Genomic DNA, 18,688 nt, shown 5'->3' with positions numbered 1-18,688 from the left:
AGGTCTCCACTTAGCCGATTCAAACAATAAGGTTTCGTTTTCACTGTCCTTGGTACCTTAATCATAGACTTTGGAATAATATAGACACCAGATACTAGACACAAGATAATGTGACACTCAACAAATTCAACCAATGAACCAATTCAAATAATCAGATTCTATTGCGCTGTCATTTGTACTATAAAATATCATTTCACCTTCAGGCCATATAAATACTACTAAGCCGGCTGTGAGCTTCCTAGACACCGGCTGTGATCTTCCTAGACACCGGCGACAATCGGACACGTTCATCTGTTAACCCCTAGGGGCCTCTAGGACTGCCAGGACTCATAGATATCATACCCATTTGTGACTCAAAAAGACAAAGTGGTGACATAAATCAGAATTTAGTGAAGGAGTTGAAAATAGAAACTGCTGATGCATATTATGACCATAAAATTCAACATGAAATGGAGAGGTTTCATATTGAGTTAAACAAAAAAAACAAGTTTTTTTAACTGAAAGTAAGGAGCGACATTAAAACTTAAAACGAACAGAAATTACTCCGTGTATGAAAGGGGCTGTTCCTTCTTCAATGTCCCGCTCTTTACGCTTAACTTTGACTCTATCTCTCAATTCTACTTTATATAACAGTAAATAACTGTTATATAACTGTTCGTTTTTGTCTCTGATCGGGTTTAAAACTTGGGGACATATAAACTGGCCAAACTAAACCTCAATGAAGACAAATGCTTCACAAAAAATTGGTTTTATCCATTTTTAGTGCTCAAAAAATAGGTAGAATTTTTTTTTGAATTTTGAATCAAAATAATTTATTCCATAAAGAAGGCCAATGGGCTCAAGCAGCAGGGCGGCAGGGCCGTGTAATGGTGTGATTTGAAACTTTTGCGATATCCTGATTTCAAAATGTGTAACATGTGTAACCAAAGAATAAACTGGGGTAATAAATAAATAAAGGTTGGGTTAAATAAATAAATAAATAAATAAAGGTATAAATAAAGGTTGGGGCTATTTAACAGGACTTAGAAAATAAAATATTAACCAGATCAAAATATGAAAGTAGTTTAATTGACACAGAGTTAGAACATTAACTCATGTCTGCACTTTCATAAACAAAATTTGCACATATTTAATAAATTAAAATAAATTTATTTTAAAATTACCCTTTTCCATTTTGTTCTTAAAATGTTTTTATGTGAGCTAAACTTTAATATCCTTGGATTAACCCTCTGTCGTATAAACAAAGGTAGTCGGACTGCAATGCTGTAGAGCAGCATTTGAAGAAAAAGAAAAGGAAATGAAATGAGCTTAAACGCTTCTCAATGCTTCGAACTCCAACTACCTTGGAACCCTAACTTTTTTCTATCATGCTGGTGGCTGTCACTTGTTGATTCGTCACCTTTGCTGACTCTAATTTTGGCCCTTTAGTAAACTGTGTGCATACTTTGAATTGGTCCACCTGAGTTTACACAGCATAATTGAAGACATGAAGATGGTCTATCACTCCAGTCACTCGTTACCCTCCCAATGCCAACGGTAATATTTCTTAATGAATAGATATGCAGTAGTTAGTTTTTTTTATCTTAACATACAAATTTGTTTTGTTGAATAACAGGGGGATGGGGGTTAATTCAAACCTTATAAAGAAAAAATCACATTGCATGTCCTCAGCAAACATAAGTTCCATAGTTAGCAGACATTTTAAAAGTTCAATTTCAAAAATCCGTAAGAAGACGGAAATCATTAATGCCAGACGGAAATCTTAATGCCAACGATAACATTTTTTATTTAATAGACATCCAGTAGTTAGATTTTTATATGAACGTACAAATTTATTTTGTTGAAGAACAGGGAATGGGGGTTAATTCAAGCCTTATAAAGAAAAAATCACATTGCATGCCCTCAGCAAACATAAGCTGCGTACATAAGTTAGCAGACATTTTAAAGATTCAATTTGAAAAACCTGTAAGAAGATGGAAATCATTTTTGAAAAGGCAAAATCTTAATTGTGTTGCAAGAGCAACACTTTGTTTTTGTCTTTTTTTTTTTTTTTTTTTTTTTTGTTCCTAGCAACCCATTTAAGCTTATTCCTAGAAAGTGGTAAGGTTCTAACCTCTGCGGTTTTTACGGAAAGTGTGAACCTTAGGCCGGATTGATGAATATGACTTTGCATTTTGGAAAGCTTCATAGGGCTCTTGCCTGGGGCCAAGAAGGATGGTTTTTGCTTGTCCTTGAGCCAGAGCCTATAGTGTTTGAAATGACTTCGAGTTTTATAGCCTATGTCAGAGAGAGCAGCCTATGTCAAAGTTATGCAGTTAATCTTTCGTTGGACTAAGATCTATTTTAGACGGACTAAAATAGAAAAGTGTTAAATATATGCGGCAGTTATCCGGCCCCACAGCCAATATATCTACTTTGAGTGATAAATTAGAAAAATTTACAGAAACAAAAAAGTAGGGACCGAAAGTGCTGCCGTCTATTGTTTCTACCCATTTCTGTTCGTGCTGTTCGTGATTTCAACTGAGTTAATGATTCGGTTTTTTGCACTTTGGATTGCCCGTAGAAAAATGGTATCAGATATGCCTCTTAAACTTTAAAAGTTCTCTCATTGCTAAAGAAATTAGAGTTTATCCTTGGCTCCTTTATAAGTGATGACATTAGAAACTTGGCCTAGGGCAAAAAAGTCGATTTTTGAACTAAGACAGATAGGTTTCTTTTTTCGACGGCAGTCGATGGCTCTTGATGAGCTGATCAAAGTATATGTCATCAATTTTTTGGTAAAAATATTTCTTCATAAGATATACCAGTTTGAAAGTTTAAAAGGGGTTGACAACTTCAGTAGTTAGGTACACACTGAAACAAAAAATAGTCCGATACAGAAATGGTTTCAGGTGTGCCTCTTAAGCTTTAAAAATTCTCTCATTGATAAAGAAATTAAAGTTTATCCTTTGCTCCTTTCTAAGTGATGACGTTAGAAACTTGGCCTACGGCAAAAAAGTCAACTTTTGAACTGAGACAGATAGATTTTTTTGGACGGCAGTCCATAGCTCTTGAAGAGCTGATCAAAATATATGTCATCCTTTTTTTTGGTAGAAAAATTCCTTGGTGAGATATACTAGTTTGAAGTTTAAAGGGGTTTGACAACTTCAGTAGTAAGGTACTCACTGAAACCAAAAATAGGCCGATACCAACTGTGAGACATACAGGGAGATTTAAGCAACAGTCAGCCGTTAGCTCATAAGAATCTTTGGCAATAAAGGGTTCGCAACTTTTGCTAGTTGGTGTACCTATTATTTGTTGCCGGTATATTTGATGGTAAGACCAATTTGGTTCCAGTGGTAAGACATGTAAGGGACTTGTAAGTAATAATTGGCTGTTAGGCTACAATCATCTTCAGTGATGAAGGGTTTGCAAATTTTGCTGGTTGCAATGAGGGTTTTGCAACTTTTACTAGTTGGTGTACCTAGATTTAGATCCTTACATATTAACAACTTCGGTGTTTAATCGAAGCGAGGAAACAAAGCCAAAATGTTGCTCTCGCAACGCTTTACTTGGCGAAGCCGAACAAAGGTTGCCACAACACCTCACGTCATGCAGCGTAGATCTAGTTTTGTTTAAAGACAGCGCATAAAAGCCTTTTTTTTAATGGCAAAAATATGTATTTACCAAAAGCAATATGAATCAACGAAGAAATTTATTGAACTTATGCAAAAGAGAATTTTTCTAAAGTTTGAGCATTGTTTATTTTCTAAATAATAAAAACTGTAAACTGTTTGAAATACATGATTTTCCAGTAAACCGCTAATGACACTTTGGCCTGTGGGAGTTTCATTCATGGAAACTAAAAGGGGGACAAGTACTCTTTTTTTACTTGTTTTCACTGAAGATACACAAAGCGACATTTCTAAAAATCTAGAGGGGTGACAATTTCTAAGATTTTTCCAGTTGAAATGCCAAAATAGCTGTGGTTTTCAATTATAGAAGGAGCAATAGCCACCTTCCCTTAATTTTCACCCCTGAGAAGGTATCCGCAATTTGAAAAAAAATTAAGACTCTATAAGCTAAAACTATTGGCAGTCATCCCATAGAGCTATGGGCTTCAAAAAAGTATTTTTATAAGAAACGAAATTGATGACAAGTTCTAAAAACAGACGATACTAGTCCAACCAAACAGACGATACTAGGTGCTTTTTTAAGCCGTCTAAATGTATAATTTCGGCTGCCTGTCATTCTGCTTGTCAGGTTTATTGCTTCTGAGGCATACTTCTCTCATCTCTTTTCAGATAGATTTCACACAGGCTACGTAGACATAATACACGAATTTACTTCAGACTGTGAACCTGCTCCCGAATGGCAAATTACATCAAGCTAGCCAATCACGGAACATTCTATATTGCTACATTATCTAGGGTACGCTAAGGATGAAAATATGAAACGACTATCATTCTGCTAATATTTTGGTTTTTACTTGATTGGAGTGCCCAGATATATCAATGGTTGGAATGAGGCCCAGATATTTTTTCTTATTTTTATAAGAGGAATAGTTGCTTACATGAGTATAGTATTTATAATGTAGGTAACCTTGTAATTGAGCATAGGCAGAGTACTCGGACAGGATTTAGAAATGACTAATTGGGACCGAGTGTTTGAAATGTACTTTTGGCGAGTATTAAGGCGGCTGAACATCTACAGCAATTTAAGAAAAGATTAAAGAAGTATTTATCGGAAGGGAAGGATGAGGAACCATAGTTTGAGTGGTCTTCTTTATTTATTTTATTTTTTTTAAAGAGATTGTTTTTGATACTTTTTTTTATTTATTTCTACTATGCATTTATTTTTAGTCATTTAGTTGAATTCATGGGTATTGATTATTGTAGTCGTTTGTCCTCAGAGATTTGTTTCTTCTTGGATGGCTATTTGTTAAATGATTAAATGCTGTATTGTTTTTTTTTTAATAAATTTTACTTCAATTCGATTTAATTTAAGGACGATGAAAGCACACATACAATTTTTTTTTCCTACGTGCAATCGCATGTAAATTAACAATAAAATCGGTTTCATAAATACGATATGTTTGAATCATTAACTTTTCTTTCTCTCAAGCCACTAACACTAGCGATATCCAAGTTTACTATTATGACTTTTTGCAATATTTTGTAACTAAAAAGGTGCAAAAATTAAATTATAAAACGAAGTTTTTCTAATGGATGTAATGAGTGAAATTGAAACTTAAAACATGCAAAATTGTTGCTTTGAATGTAGTACAATATACACCTGTAAAACTAGTACAAATAAACCTACTGATGATGTTACTTTATACAAAACTAGTACTAGACATAAACATAGAAAAACATGGCATTTTCTTCTGTATTGTAGAAACAAAAAACTCTCAGATATTTTTTGCGGTGAAAAAATAAAACATTTGGTTATGTGTCAGTTTTGTGTTGCTGGTTTTTATCTAACATGTCGTAATAATAATTTTATAAAATCATTTATTCATTTAACGTCTTTGAGATACAAAGGTTTTTACTGAATACTTAATAACTTAGCTTTGAGAAAGTAATACTTTGTTCAAATGGCTGAAATTTCGTTTAAGTTCAAACTAAGTGTTAGAATCTAAAACCCTCAGACATTAACTTTGGGAGATACACAGAAGTCAATTATATAGCTAATCGTATATGGATGAAAAGTATTAAAACTGGATTACTTCTGTGAAACTTCATTAGACCTTATGAAGTTTTATATAACAATATTAAAAGAACTATAACAATTAAATTGGCAAAGTTATGGAAAAAGATATACAAAAAACTGATTTACCGGGTAATTTATTGGTTTTTGCTTGGATGAAATATACCTGTTGCCTCTGATTTTCTCAGTATTTTCTGTTCCTTTCAGCAAATTACCTACTGTTCACACAGAAAGGTGCGTTGCGCAAAAAGCAATGCAGTGCGTTTTCTGCACCGCATCGCCGCAACGGTAAAACTGCAGACTCTGTTCACATCAAAATTTGTTTTTTTTATTTATCTCATTATGATCCTATATTTTAAATTTATAGAGAAATTTGCAGTTAGTCACTTTTTCTACATCTGAGACAATAGATACAATTTTTTTATTTAAGTTTTTCCTGTATGAACCCTGACATAGGATATTGCTTCTTCCGCAAGACTGTGGCTCGGCTTAAATTAACAGTCTAGATTTACATACCCTAGGCTATTGATTACTATATCAACATTCATATTTGTTAAAGAAAAGGATGGGAACACAAAAAAGTAAAGCAGATGTCTTACCCGTTCCTTTTAGTGTATTGTGAGCATTGGTTACACTTTGGTGGATAGCTAAAAATAGTCCAGTATATTGTTCACCACATCCTACCGATCTTTTTTGCTTAATATTTGAAATTTGCCTTTCAATTACCATCATATTATTTTCTTTACAATTCGCGTTACTCCATGTATTGGATTTTTCCATGCGTCTTCCGGAAAGCCGCAAGGATGAGTGGCAAGAGACGCATGCATGAATAAATGCTTCCGCAGCGGTTTTCAGTCCAGTATACTGTTCACCACATTCTACCGGGAAAATTCACATTCCTCAAGATTTCCTCACAAGCCTTCTGAATTAAGTACGATCTTTTTTGCTTAATATTTGAAATTTGTCTTTCAATTGCCATCATATTCTTTTCTTTACAATCCGCGAGTTTTTTAACTCCATGCATTGGATTTTTTCATGCGTCTTCCGGAAAGCCGCAAGGATGAGTGGCAAGAGACGCATGCAAGACAAAATGCTTCCGCAGCGGTTTTCCGCAGATCTGTAGTAGGTTAATTGTGCTGTTCGATTCAATTTCCCGAAAATTGTAGGATATGGAAGGATTAATTTTATCTGACAATCATGTATAAAAACTGGCGCCAAAGTATTTAAAAAAGAAAGCAAGACAAGGCAAGAAATGTCTTCTCAGAGATCGATAAGGTTACCTTTCCGTTAATTACTTAAGCCTAAGTAAACTTAAGAAATTTTGGTATTTTAATGGGAATACCTGAAAATTGTCTCTCCATTCATATGCAATTCCAGAGTGAATCATTGCTTCTTATGTACAACTTTTAATTAATTACAGTCCTGCAGAAAAAGAAAAGATGTGAAGTTATGTCCCAGAGCCTAAACACATGATTCTGAATTAAATGGCCTATAGTATTATGCTATAATGGTCTTGAATACAATGTACTAAAATTCAAGAAACATTACCAACCCAGGGCCATTCAAAAGGGAGGGGCAACTGGTTCAGCTGCCTCAGGTATTGTAGCGGGAGGAGGGGGATGCAGAGATGAGGGTTTTCCCACTTTGATTTTGCTTTTTTGCTGATATTTGAGTTGGGAGGGATTAGATAATCTGACCTTACTTGGCTCTAGGCTATATAGCCTATTCAACTAAAACAAGACAATATACCATTTCAAAGCTCATGCTTATAATATTGGAAAGCTTATAATATTAAAAGCTATATTATAATATAATATAGGAAATATGAAAGCTCATAACATTGATGTTTATAATAGCTAAATCAATTTTTAATTGCCATGAAGTGTACAGTTGATTTCATCAGTGTCCTAGATAGTAGGATCCTAAAATGGAGTGAAAACTCCTGCAAATTAATCAATCAATAATTTTATTGGCCCATATAAAATGACACAAAAGTGCCCACATGTAGTAAAGAGAAAAAAAAGAGAAGAGAAAAAAAATTAGACTAGGCTATGATGAACAATAGGCTACTAAATAAGTGCACTATAATATGGGTGGCTACAGTCTAGAGATGAAGCAAATTTGGCAAACTGTTGGTCCACAATCACAAATGGATCAGTAAAACCATATAGTTGTGTAACATTATGGTTACAAGCCCAAAGAGGAAGACTTAGAAGATACTCTGCATGTTTGTATCTTTACAACAAATCAAATTGTTTACAGAAGACTGCTAGAATTAGCTTAAAACTCCAGCAAATTGATGTCAAAACTACACCATTGATTGGTTATATTAGAAATAGATTTTGACATTTCAATAACACTCTAGAGTTAAACAGAGGTATTATTAGTTTGCTAATTTCATGATCATTTTAATGGTTTTGTTTATTTTTTTGAGCAATTTCATATTATTATCAGAAACACAGCTAGCAGATTTGAAATTGGTGAAAATGGTATTACATTTGTATATTATATAGCTGAAAAAGTCAAAAATGTTTTAATTGTTGGTAACCATTGAAATGGGTGACAGTTGTCATTCTACATTTTAAGACTGGTTTAGTATATAAGAAATATAATAAAGTATATAAAAAAAAAACCTAAATTTAGTGGCCCAACTTTGCGTGCACACATCCTGTGAGTTACAAACTTCTCCCAGCAATGGTTTAAATTGTATGGTGATGCAGAACACTGTTGTGGTGATGTGTATGGTGGTGTATGGTGATGTATGGTGTGTATGGTGATGCAGAACACTGTCCTCTATAGGAGGACAACTGCAGCAGGGTGTAAAACCCAGATTTAAAGACAGTGGCCTCTGCAAAGGACTGCCCCAACCCTTTCAGGGTACCAGTCATTGATAAGAATTTTTGAAGGTCTGTGAAGTCTTTATATAGCCTGCACCCACATTTCAATAACACTCTAGAACTAAAGAGATATTTTTAGACTGTTTATTTCATGTTCTTTTTAATGGTTTTGTTTTGATTTTACTATCAGAAACACAGTTAGCAGATTTGAAAAATGATGCAGTTCACCTTGCAGTATTGCTACAGTTAAAAAGTGTTACAAATTCTAAAAATTTTTTGCCAACACCATTTCTGAAATGTTTGTAAATAATTATTGTAAATCTGTTGATTTGCAAATTTGTTACCTTTGTTTTAGATAAATTCAAATAAGATCATATTATTGAAAAACCATTTAGAAACATATATTTAAATGTAAAAAATGGTACTTATGTGATTAATTAAACTTGCTGCATAATATAAAGTAAGAATTTCATTGTTTCTGATCTTTAATTTTTTATATAGCCTATGGCTTTATGATTCCATTAGTGGGAGGGAGCTAGGGACAAATTGTAAAAACACAAACAAAACCATAAAAATGAACATAAAATTAACAATTCAAAAATGTTTTGCTATTGTTCTAGTAGCCTATGTCTACTTCTTGAGCACCTCTATTGGTGCTCAAGAAGTAGACACAATTCTTGTGTTTGCTTTAACCTCATTTTCCACTTTAAGTCAATAAGGCACCACCATATTTCTATTCTTAAATTGTAATTTTGAAGCAGTTTAGTAAATATTTGTACTTTTTGGAAACATTTTCAATCAATCAATCTCTTTGGGAGCAGAGGCACCATTTGGACCAAATCTTGGGGTGGGCATGGACTCCATCTTGCCCCCCCCCCAACTCACTTCATGTCACGTAAGAAAAAATGCAGGTTTTGGCAGCACATTGATCAAATATTCCACCCATGTGTTGCTTGGAAATGTACTGTAACCAAATGTGGAACTCAGCTACACTGACCTCTAAGATTAATTATAACATCAAAGATCACAATCAACAAGGTTAAGTGATTAAACTGAAAGTGGAAAATTCAACCAGACTACAGGCTGGCCTTCCTCAGCAAGAAACTTTCTTATTTAAGTAAACAATATGTCAATGAAAGTTATCTTCATTAACATGCTGATGCTTGTAGCAAAAATCTTGGTTTTCCTTCAGCAGAAATCTTTCAGATCAAATATATTTACAAAAGGAAGAACAAGAGACAAAAATATTACAACACTCAAGGTACTGTAACAAGGGGAACTGCCAAGGTTTCATCATTGCAAAATTGTCAACAAGCTGGTCATAGTCCAATTTTTTACTAAATCCTTCTCTGCAAACATCAAAAGGAGGTGACTGAGACAATCGTCTCCTGTTGTAGACTGCAGGTAGTTTTTCACTATTTCTAGGCTAGAAAACAAATGCTCATTCCTTGCTGTTGTCACAGGAAGTGTGGCAGCAGTTGAGCTTGGATCCAAGGCTTCAAGTGTGCTCATCACTGGCAAGTTATCTGTAAACCTTCTGTCAAATTTTGCTAGTAGACGGTCAAAACTCTTGGAATACTCTTGCTTCATTTCATCCACCAAAGTAGTAGTCCAATTTCCAGATTGGATGAAGTTGTTTCCTAGCGTCAAAGTTGTCACAAATTCTTTCAGATGGTTGGTGATCTTTTGAGTTCTAATGCTAATGGCTATAAATACCTTTATATTTACCTAACTAAAAAGTTAATAGGCTTATTGATGTAAATTCTTCTACTTCTCTCTGTGCTCTCGTCTTTAGAGTCTTATGGTAGTGTTGGCCTACAATCTGGGGTTTGACCAGTAGAGGATGTCAAGTGTCTCTAACTTTCATAAGGTTTATGGGTTGAGCATAAAAATGTTTATTTACACATATGATACAGTTAATGTACATAAAACGAGGACAGAAACAGAATAAGAACTGACTCAAGTAATCTAAAACGGTGGCTTATATTCACTAAAACAAGGAAATAAGCATCAAAACATTTTACAGGAACTGACCTATTTTAATCTGTCAACTTAGAGGAATTCCTGCAAATATTCAGAATTTATAATATTAATATAAACATCCATCTAGGAAATGGGCATTTGACAGAACTTGAGACTTTTTTTATGTATCTAACCTACTTTCAAAGTTTATAGTGATTAATAGCAAATAGCATAATTACCCCAAGGGTCGTCAGGTAATTATGCTCTTTGGTTAATAGGCGTGCAGTAATATCAAATCTATTGGACAGAATGGATTATGTTGGCCATAAAGGATTATTATGGCCCACAATGGGCCCTTTGTGGTGGAAGCTTGGGCCCCCTCGAAAATCTGGGGTGGGCATTTGCCCACCCCTGACCATATATGACCAAATATTTGGCCATATTATAGGCTCAACTAATTGAAAAGCAATTTGTATATGACCATTGAAATACTATAAACCTACTTGTATAAACTATAAATTGTAACAATCCTTATAAATCAATTTTCATGAAAATGAAAACACAATATGTGAATTATTTACTCTGGGCATTTTGGTGTAGGAAGCATCTGCCAAAATTCATGCCTGCTGTATTAAAAGTTTTTAAATACCATTCTCTAATAGTATCTGAATGATCATTAGTTGAAAGAGGTACGGGTACACTGTATTCATTTGGAAAGAGGAGAGGAGGTGTTGTCAAAGGTGTGTAGTTCAAAAGATCCTAGGAAGTAATTAAAAGGATTAAATGGTCTTGTATAACTTTAATTTTAGCAAGATTTGACATGTCAACCATTTATCAAGTAAATACTTGTAACTTTTTGGTATTGAACAGTTATGAATTGCTGCTAGCCTATGGTTTGTAATCAGCAAGTCCAGATATTCAACTCAGATTGTTTTTAATACTACATTACATTTAAATTACCCTTAAATAACATTTCCAGTGAAGATAAAACAAACTCAGTGGGCCAGGGCTTGGAAGTAAAGGGCTTCTAAACTTCAAAATTATTTTTGATGAGGAAAATTTACTTGCAGGGAGAAGGGGTTGCTGGCCCAACAGGTCTTATTTTGGATCCATCAGTCATACACATTGAAAATCACTGAGTGACTGATTTGGATAAGATTTTCTATGCCTCCCATTTCAAAATATGTAGCCTACTTATTGTAATTCATTTTTGATGTTTGTGTTGTATAACTCACTTTAAGTTTAAAATAAACTAGCTCAGGAATGCTTAAATGCATTTTTTTGGCACAAAAAAAATGGGAGAAAATTTTTCAACTATGCAAATTTCCGGCAGCTTTCATCCCACTGTGGTGGACAGATTTGTCTTGAAAATGGCAAAAATCATCTACTGCCAACAATTTAAATAGGCAATTTGTCATTAACCCAAATTAAAATTAAAGTTTCAATTCTAGGCTTAATCATATTCCAACTTATCAATAAACAGAACAAGCACCAAACAGCAATGAGATTAGGGTATATCAACAGATTTCCTGTTTACTATACTTTTCTATCAAGAAAAAGGAAGTTCTTTTGCTATTTTGGGCAACCTCTTCCTGCTGCTTCTCTACAGAGTAGCTATGTAAGGCCAAAGTTTCAGTTTCATGTTGGCCAGCTTGTGCAAAGGTGCGAATTTTAATTATATTTTTCCCCATTCATTGCTATGCAGGGTGTCAACGTTGTCACAGAAAAGCTCATTTTTAGGTTGTATCTTGTTCTTGTAATTTATAGAGCTAAATTTTACTGTTTACTTGATCTGCTTCTGAATGTGCTACTATACTTTTTGTTTTCTTCAAAAGCAGTCAATTTTTACAAGTACTAAGAGCCTATGGGACCTCTCTCCTAGTAATGATCTCTGTCTTTCTATGCTTTATTGTTTATGTTGGTTTAATTTTCCTTGTGTGGTTGCAACCTCCAGGGCCTGAGACTAATCTGGATTTTGGAATCACATGTATTTTTGACTTTTAGGCAGATGTTGCTTTTCAGTAATAATCATGCTCCTAGTACATTCCTCAATAAAATTATTTTTCATTTCCAAGTAACTTGTTAGGCTTATTTGAAACTCTAATCCTACTATTGCTACTACTAACAACCAGGGGCACAGCTAGGGTTTTGGGTTTGGAGGGGGGATATAAAAAATGTGCTGACAAAATCATCAAGTGTGCCAACAAATGTGAACACATAAGCTAAATTAAGAATATATAAAAGTTACCAGATTTAACCTGATTTATCTAGAATTGTAATGCATAAAAACCAACTGGTTACAAAGGAACAAATATTAGAGATGGATACACCTTTTTATCTTCACTTTCCAGTGATTATTAACATGTACTGATGACTCCAACTCAGCCGCTATGTCTTTTTGGTGTAGAGGAGCCTAAGTGAGCTAAGTTTATCATTATCTATTGTACACCTCAAACAGTTTTTTGCCATTTTCATCTTACTGAAAATCTGCTCATCTTCAGCTGAAATCATTGGAACAGTTTATGTAAAAGCGACAGCTCTATAAACAATTGGAAGCGTATGTTTATGCTCTTTGGCAATCGAGACGAGCCTTCGAATGTTCTGTTTATCAGCCTGAATCTGCTTTGAAAATTCCTGGCAGATTTCTTTTTCCAGCTTCAGTGCTCCTGGTGGTATCTGCAGGACAGGCAAGGCTGCCGCTAATTCACTACATTTTGAAGTGTCTAGCTTTGCCTCACACTTGAAGATGGACAGAAGAAACTGCTGAACATTATCACACAATTGTTCTAACTCTACTTAATAAAGCCACTGTCATTTTGAGTTCTGTGGAATAATAGCTGACCATGCTTCTATTCCTGGGGGCTTCTGTTCTTGCACCTTCATCAAGAAATATACTTGGGAGGTGACGCTGATGGTTATTTCTTTTAAATTCTGATTCAAATTATCCATTATCCATTGTACACCATTATCATTATCACCATTATATTACATTATCATTATCCATTGTACACCTCAATCAGTTTTTTGCCATTTTCATCTTACTGAAAATCTACTCATCCTCATCTGAAATCATGGGAACAGTTTATGTAAAAACGACAGCTCTATAAACAATTGGAAGAGTATGCTTATGCTCTTTGGCAATAGAGAGGAGCCTTCCAAAGTCCTGTTAATCAGTCTAAATCTTCTTTGAAAGTTCCTGGAAGATTTCTGTTTCCAACTTCAGTGCTCCTGGTGGTATCTACAGGACAGCTGCAGGCTGCTGCTAACTCACCACGTTTTGAACTGTCTAGATTTGCTAGGCACTTGAAGATGGGCAGAAGGAGCTGCTGAACATCATCAACTCCAACTCTGGAGTCTGGACATCAACTCCAATTGCTCCAACTCTACTTAATAAAGCCACTGTCATTTTGAATTCTTTGGAATAATAGCTGACCATGCCCCCATTCTTGGGGCTTCTGTTCTTGCACCTTCATCAAGAAATATACTTGGGAGGCGACGCTGATGGTTATTTCTTTTGAATTCTGATTCAAAATAACCTCTTCTATCAGACAAAGAACTGTCAACATTGTCAGATTGCCTGGAAGGTCTGTGAGTGAAAAAAGTGTTGTTGCCACTGGCATAGAAGCTTCAACTTGACTAAGAAGCACTTTGTTGCTGGGACTAAGCAGATCTTCAAATAAAGAACAAATTACCTTCATATGCTGCCACGCTGATAAAATTTTCAAGTCAACTGTCTGTAGATCTCTTATTTGGGAATTGGTCTGGTGAATGATATTTCTCATGAACATCAGTTCAGCAACAAAATGTAAACAACATTGCTGGCAGAAGAGACTTTGATTTCGCTCTCGTTTTAGTGTCAAGATTGGAGTCTTCTATGTCACACAAGAGACTAAATATTTCAGGAAGTACACTGCAAACATTTCCTATTGAATCATGTCTTGCTGACCACATCCTCTCTGACAATTCTTTGAGGCTTAGCTTCCCTTCTACAGACTTAATTGCTGTTTGATACAGGTTGAAGTGCGTAGAACCAGTTATGAAGTATATGTTTTTGGCTGAATTTTGAAGTGTATGACTAGTATCTATTATTAGTCAGGTACTTCAATACAAAGTTCCTTTGATGCTCCTCCTTAAACTGATCCTTGTCTTTTTTTCGCTGAATTTTGAAGTAGATCACTAGCATCTATTATTTGTCAGATACTTCAAAAAAAAGTTCATTTGATGTTCATTGTTAAATATATCCTTTTCTTCTTTTTGGCTTCATTTTGAAGTATGTGACTAGTATCTATTATTAGTGAGATACTTCAAAACCAATTTCCCTTGATGCTCGTTTCTAAAGTGATCCTTTTTTTCTTTTTGGCTGAATTTTGAAGTATATGACTAGTATCTATTATTAGTGAGATACTTCAAAACCAATTTCCCTTGATGCTCGTTCCTAAAGTGATCCTTTTCTTCTTTTTGGCTGAATTTTGAAGTATGTGACTAGTATCTATTATTAGTGAGACACTTCAAAACCAATTTCCCTTGATGCTCGTTCCTAAAGTGATCCTTTTCTTCGTTTTGGCTGAATTTTGAAGTATGTGACTAGTATCTATTATTAGTTAGATACTTCAAAACCAATTTCCCGTGATGCTCGTTCCTAAAGTAATCCTTTTTTTCTTTTTGGCTGAATTTTGAAGTATATGACTAGTATCTATTATTACTCAGATACTTCAAAACCAATTTCCCTTGATGCTCGTTCCTAAAGTGATCCTTTTCTTGTTTTTGGCTGAATTTTGAAGTATATGACTAGTATCTATTATTAGTCAGATACTTCAAAACAAATTTCCCTTGATGCTCGTTCCTAAAGTGATCCTTTTCTTGTTTTTGGCTGAATTTTGAAGTATATGACTAGTATCTATTATTAGTGAGATACTTAAAAACAAATTTCCCATTTGATGTTCGTTAATGTGATCCTTTTCTTCTTTTTGGCTGAATTTTGAAGTATGTGACTAGTATCTATTATTAGTGAGATACTTCAAAACCAATTTCCCTTGATGCTCGTTCCTAAAGTGATCCTTTTCTTGTTTTTGGCTGAATTTTTAAGTATATGACTAGTATCAATTATTAGTGAGATATTTCAAAACCAATTTCCCTTGATGCTCGTCCTAAATGTGATCCTTTTCTTCTTTTTGGCTGAATTTTGAAGTATATGACTACTATCTATTATTAGTGAGATACTTCAAAACCAATTTCCCTTGATGCTCGTTCCTAAAGTGATCCTTTTCTTGTTTTTGGCTGAATTTTGAAGTATATGACTAGTATCAATTATTAGTGAGATACTTCAAAACCAATTTCCCTTGATGCTCGTCCCTAAATGTGATCCTTTTCTTCTTTTTGGCTGAATTTTGAAGTATGTGACTAGTATCTATTATTAGTGAGATACTTCAAAACCAATTTCCCTTGATGCTCGTTCCTAAAGTGATCCTTTTCTTCTTATTTCCCTTGATGCTTGTTCCTAAAGTGATCCTTTTTTTCTTTTTGGCTGAATTTTGAAGTATATGACTAGTATCTATTATTACTCAGATACTTCAAAACCAATTTCCCTTGATGCTCGTTCCTAATGTGATCCTTTTCTTCTTTTTGGCTGAATTTTGAAGTATGTGACTAGTATCTATTATTAGTGAGATACTTCAAAACCAATTTCCCTTGATGCTCGTTCCTAAAGTGATCCTTTTCTTCTTTTTGGTTGAATTTTGAAGTATATGACTAGTATCTATTATTAGTGAGATACTTCAAAACCAATTTCCCTTGATGCTCGTTCCTAAAGTGATCCTTTTCTTCTTTTTGGCTGAATTTTGAAGTATGTGACTAGTATCTATTATTATTGAGATACTTCAAAACCAAATTCCCTTGATGCTCGTTCCTAAAGTGATCCTTTTCTTCTTTTTGGCTGAATTTTGAAGTATGTGACTAGTATCTATTATTAGTGAGATACTTCAAAACCAATTTCCCTTGATGCTCGTTCCTAAATTTATCCTTTTCTTCTTTTTGGCTGAATTTTGAAGTATGTGACTAGTATCTATTATTAGTGAGATACTTCAAAACCAATTTCCCTTGATGCTCGTTCCTAAAGTGATCCTTTTTTTTCTTTTTGGCTGAATTTTGAAGTATATGACTAGTATCTATTATTACTCAGATACTTCAAAACCAATTTCCCTTGATGCTCGTTCCTAAAGTGATCCTTTTCTTCTTTTTGGCTAAATTTTGAAGTATGTGATTAGTATCTATTATTAGTCTGATACTTAAAAACAAAGTTCATTTGATTTTCATAGTTAAACTGATCCTTTTCTTCTTTTTGGCTGAATTTTGAAGTATGTGACTAGTATCTATTATTAGTCTGATACTTAAAAACAAAGTTCATTTGATGTTCATAGTTAAACTGATCCTTTTCTTCTTTTTGGCTGAATTTTGAAGTATGTGACTAGTATCTATTATTAGTGAGATACTTCAAAACCAATTTCCCTTGATGCTCGTTCCTAAAGTGATCCTTTTCTTCTTTTTGGCTGAATTTTGAAGTATATGTCTAGTATCTATCATTAGTGAGATACTTCAAAACCAATTTCCCTTGATGCTTGTTCCTAAAGTGATCCTTTTCTTCTTTTTGGCTGAATAATGAAGTATATGTCTAGTATCTATTATTAGTGAGATACTTCAAAACCAATTTCCCCTGATGCTTGTTCCTAAAGTGATCCTTTTCTCCTTTTTGGCTGAATTTTGAAGTATATGTCTAGTATCTATTATTAGTGAGATACTTCAAAACCAATTTCCCTTGATGCTCGTTCCTAAAGTTATCCTTTTCTTCTTTTTGGCTGAAGTTTGAAGTATATGTCTAGTACCTATTATTAGTGAGATACTTCAAAACCAATTTCCCTTGATGCTCGTTCCTAAAGTGATCCTTTTCTTCTTTTTGGCTGAATTTTGAAGTATATGTCTAGTATCTATTATTAGTGAGACACTTCAAAACCAATTTCCCTTGATGCTCATTCCTAAAGTGATCCTTTTCTTCTTTTTGTCTGAATTTTGAAGTATATGACTAGTATCTATTATTTTTGAGATACTTCAAAACCAATTTCCCTTGATGCTCATTCCTAAAGTGATCCTTTTCTTCTTTTTGTCTGAATTTTGAAGTATATGACTAGTATCTATTATTAGTGAGATACTTCAAAACCAATTTCCCTTGATGCTCGTTCCTAAAGTGATCCTTTTCTTCTTTTTGGCTGAATTTTGAAGTATATGACTAGTATCTATTATTAGTGAGATACTTCAAAACCAATTTCCCTTGATGCTCGTTCCTAAAGTGATCCTTTTCTTCTTTTTGGCTGAATTTTGAAGTATATGACTAGTATCTATTATTAGTGAGATACTTCAAAACCAATTTCCCTTGATGCTCGTTCCTAAAGTGATCCTTTTCTTCTTTTTGGCTGAATTTTGAAGTATATGTCTAGTATCTATTATTAGTGAGATACTTCAAAACCAATTTCCCTTGATGCTCGTTCCTAAAGTGATCCTTTTCTTCTTTTTGGCTGAATTTTGAAGTATATGTCTAGTATCTATTATTAGTGAGATACTTCAAAACCAATTTCCCTTGATGCTCGTTCCTAAAGTGATCCTTTTCTTCTTTTTGGCTGAATTTTGAAGTATATGTCTAGTATCTATTATTAGTGAGATACTTCAAAACCAATTTCCCTTGATGCTCGTTCCTAAAGTGATCCTTTTCTTCTTTTTGGCTGAATTTTGAAGTATATGTCTAGTATCTATTATTAGTGAGATACTTCAAAACCAATTTCCCTTGATGCTCGTTCCTAAAGTGATCCTTTTCTTCTTTTTGGCTGAATTTTGAAGTATATGTCTAGTATCTATTATTAGTGAGATACTTCAAAACCAATTTCCCTTGATGCTCGTTCCTAAAGTGATCCTTTTCTTCTTTTTGGCTGTATTTTGAAGTATATGACTAGTATCTATTATTAGTGAGATACTTCAAAACCAATTTCCCTTGATGCTCGTTCCTAAAGTGATCCTTTTCTTCTTTTTGGCTGAATTTTGAAGTATATGTCTAGTATCTATTATTAGTGAGATACTTCAAAACCAATTTCCCTTGATGCTCGTTCCTAAAGTGATCCTTTTCTTCTTTTTGGCTGAATTTTGAAGTATATGTCTAG

The 18,688-nt window shown here is 34.0% G+C and overlaps 2 protein-coding genes across 3 annotated transcripts in view; both read left to right on the top strand.

Annotated features, from left to right (window-relative positions):
* The window catches only part of LOC136027883 (myb/SANT-like DNA-binding domain-containing protein 3), a 105,939-nt gene extending 100,964 nt beyond the window's left edge, over positions 1-4,975 (top strand). The window contains exon 6 of the mRNA XM_065705300.1: positions 4,284-4,975. The gene's annotated coding sequence lies outside the window, so the exon portion shown is untranslated. The remainder of the gene's footprint in view (positions 1-4,283) is intronic.
* A 1,882-nt stretch (positions 4,976-6,857) lies between these two features.
* LOC136027881 (DNA ligase 1-like) overlaps positions 6,858-18,688 on the top strand; it is a 93,211-nt gene continuing 81,380 nt past the window's right edge. The window contains exons 1-2 of one of the 2 annotated variants that reach the window (XM_065705297.1): positions 6,897-6,963; positions 11,939-12,149. In XM_065705297.1, coding sequence (XP_065561369.1) covers positions 11,989-12,149 — 161 coding nt within the window. In that variant the 5' untranslated portion in view covers positions 6,897-6,963; positions 11,939-11,988. Of the gene's footprint in view, positions 6,964-11,938; positions 12,150-18,688 lie in introns of both variants that reach the window. The other variant, XM_065705298.1, reaches the window with a different exon arrangement.

This window comes from Artemia franciscana, chromosome 6, assembly GCF_032884065.1.
Source record: "Artemia franciscana chromosome 6, ASM3288406v1, whole genome shotgun sequence".
Lineage (NCBI taxonomy): Eukaryota > Metazoa > Arthropoda > Branchiopoda > Anostraca > Artemiidae > Artemia > Artemia franciscana.
Note: the sequence above shows the minus strand (reverse complement) of the source record. Positions and strands in the feature narration are given on the sequence as shown.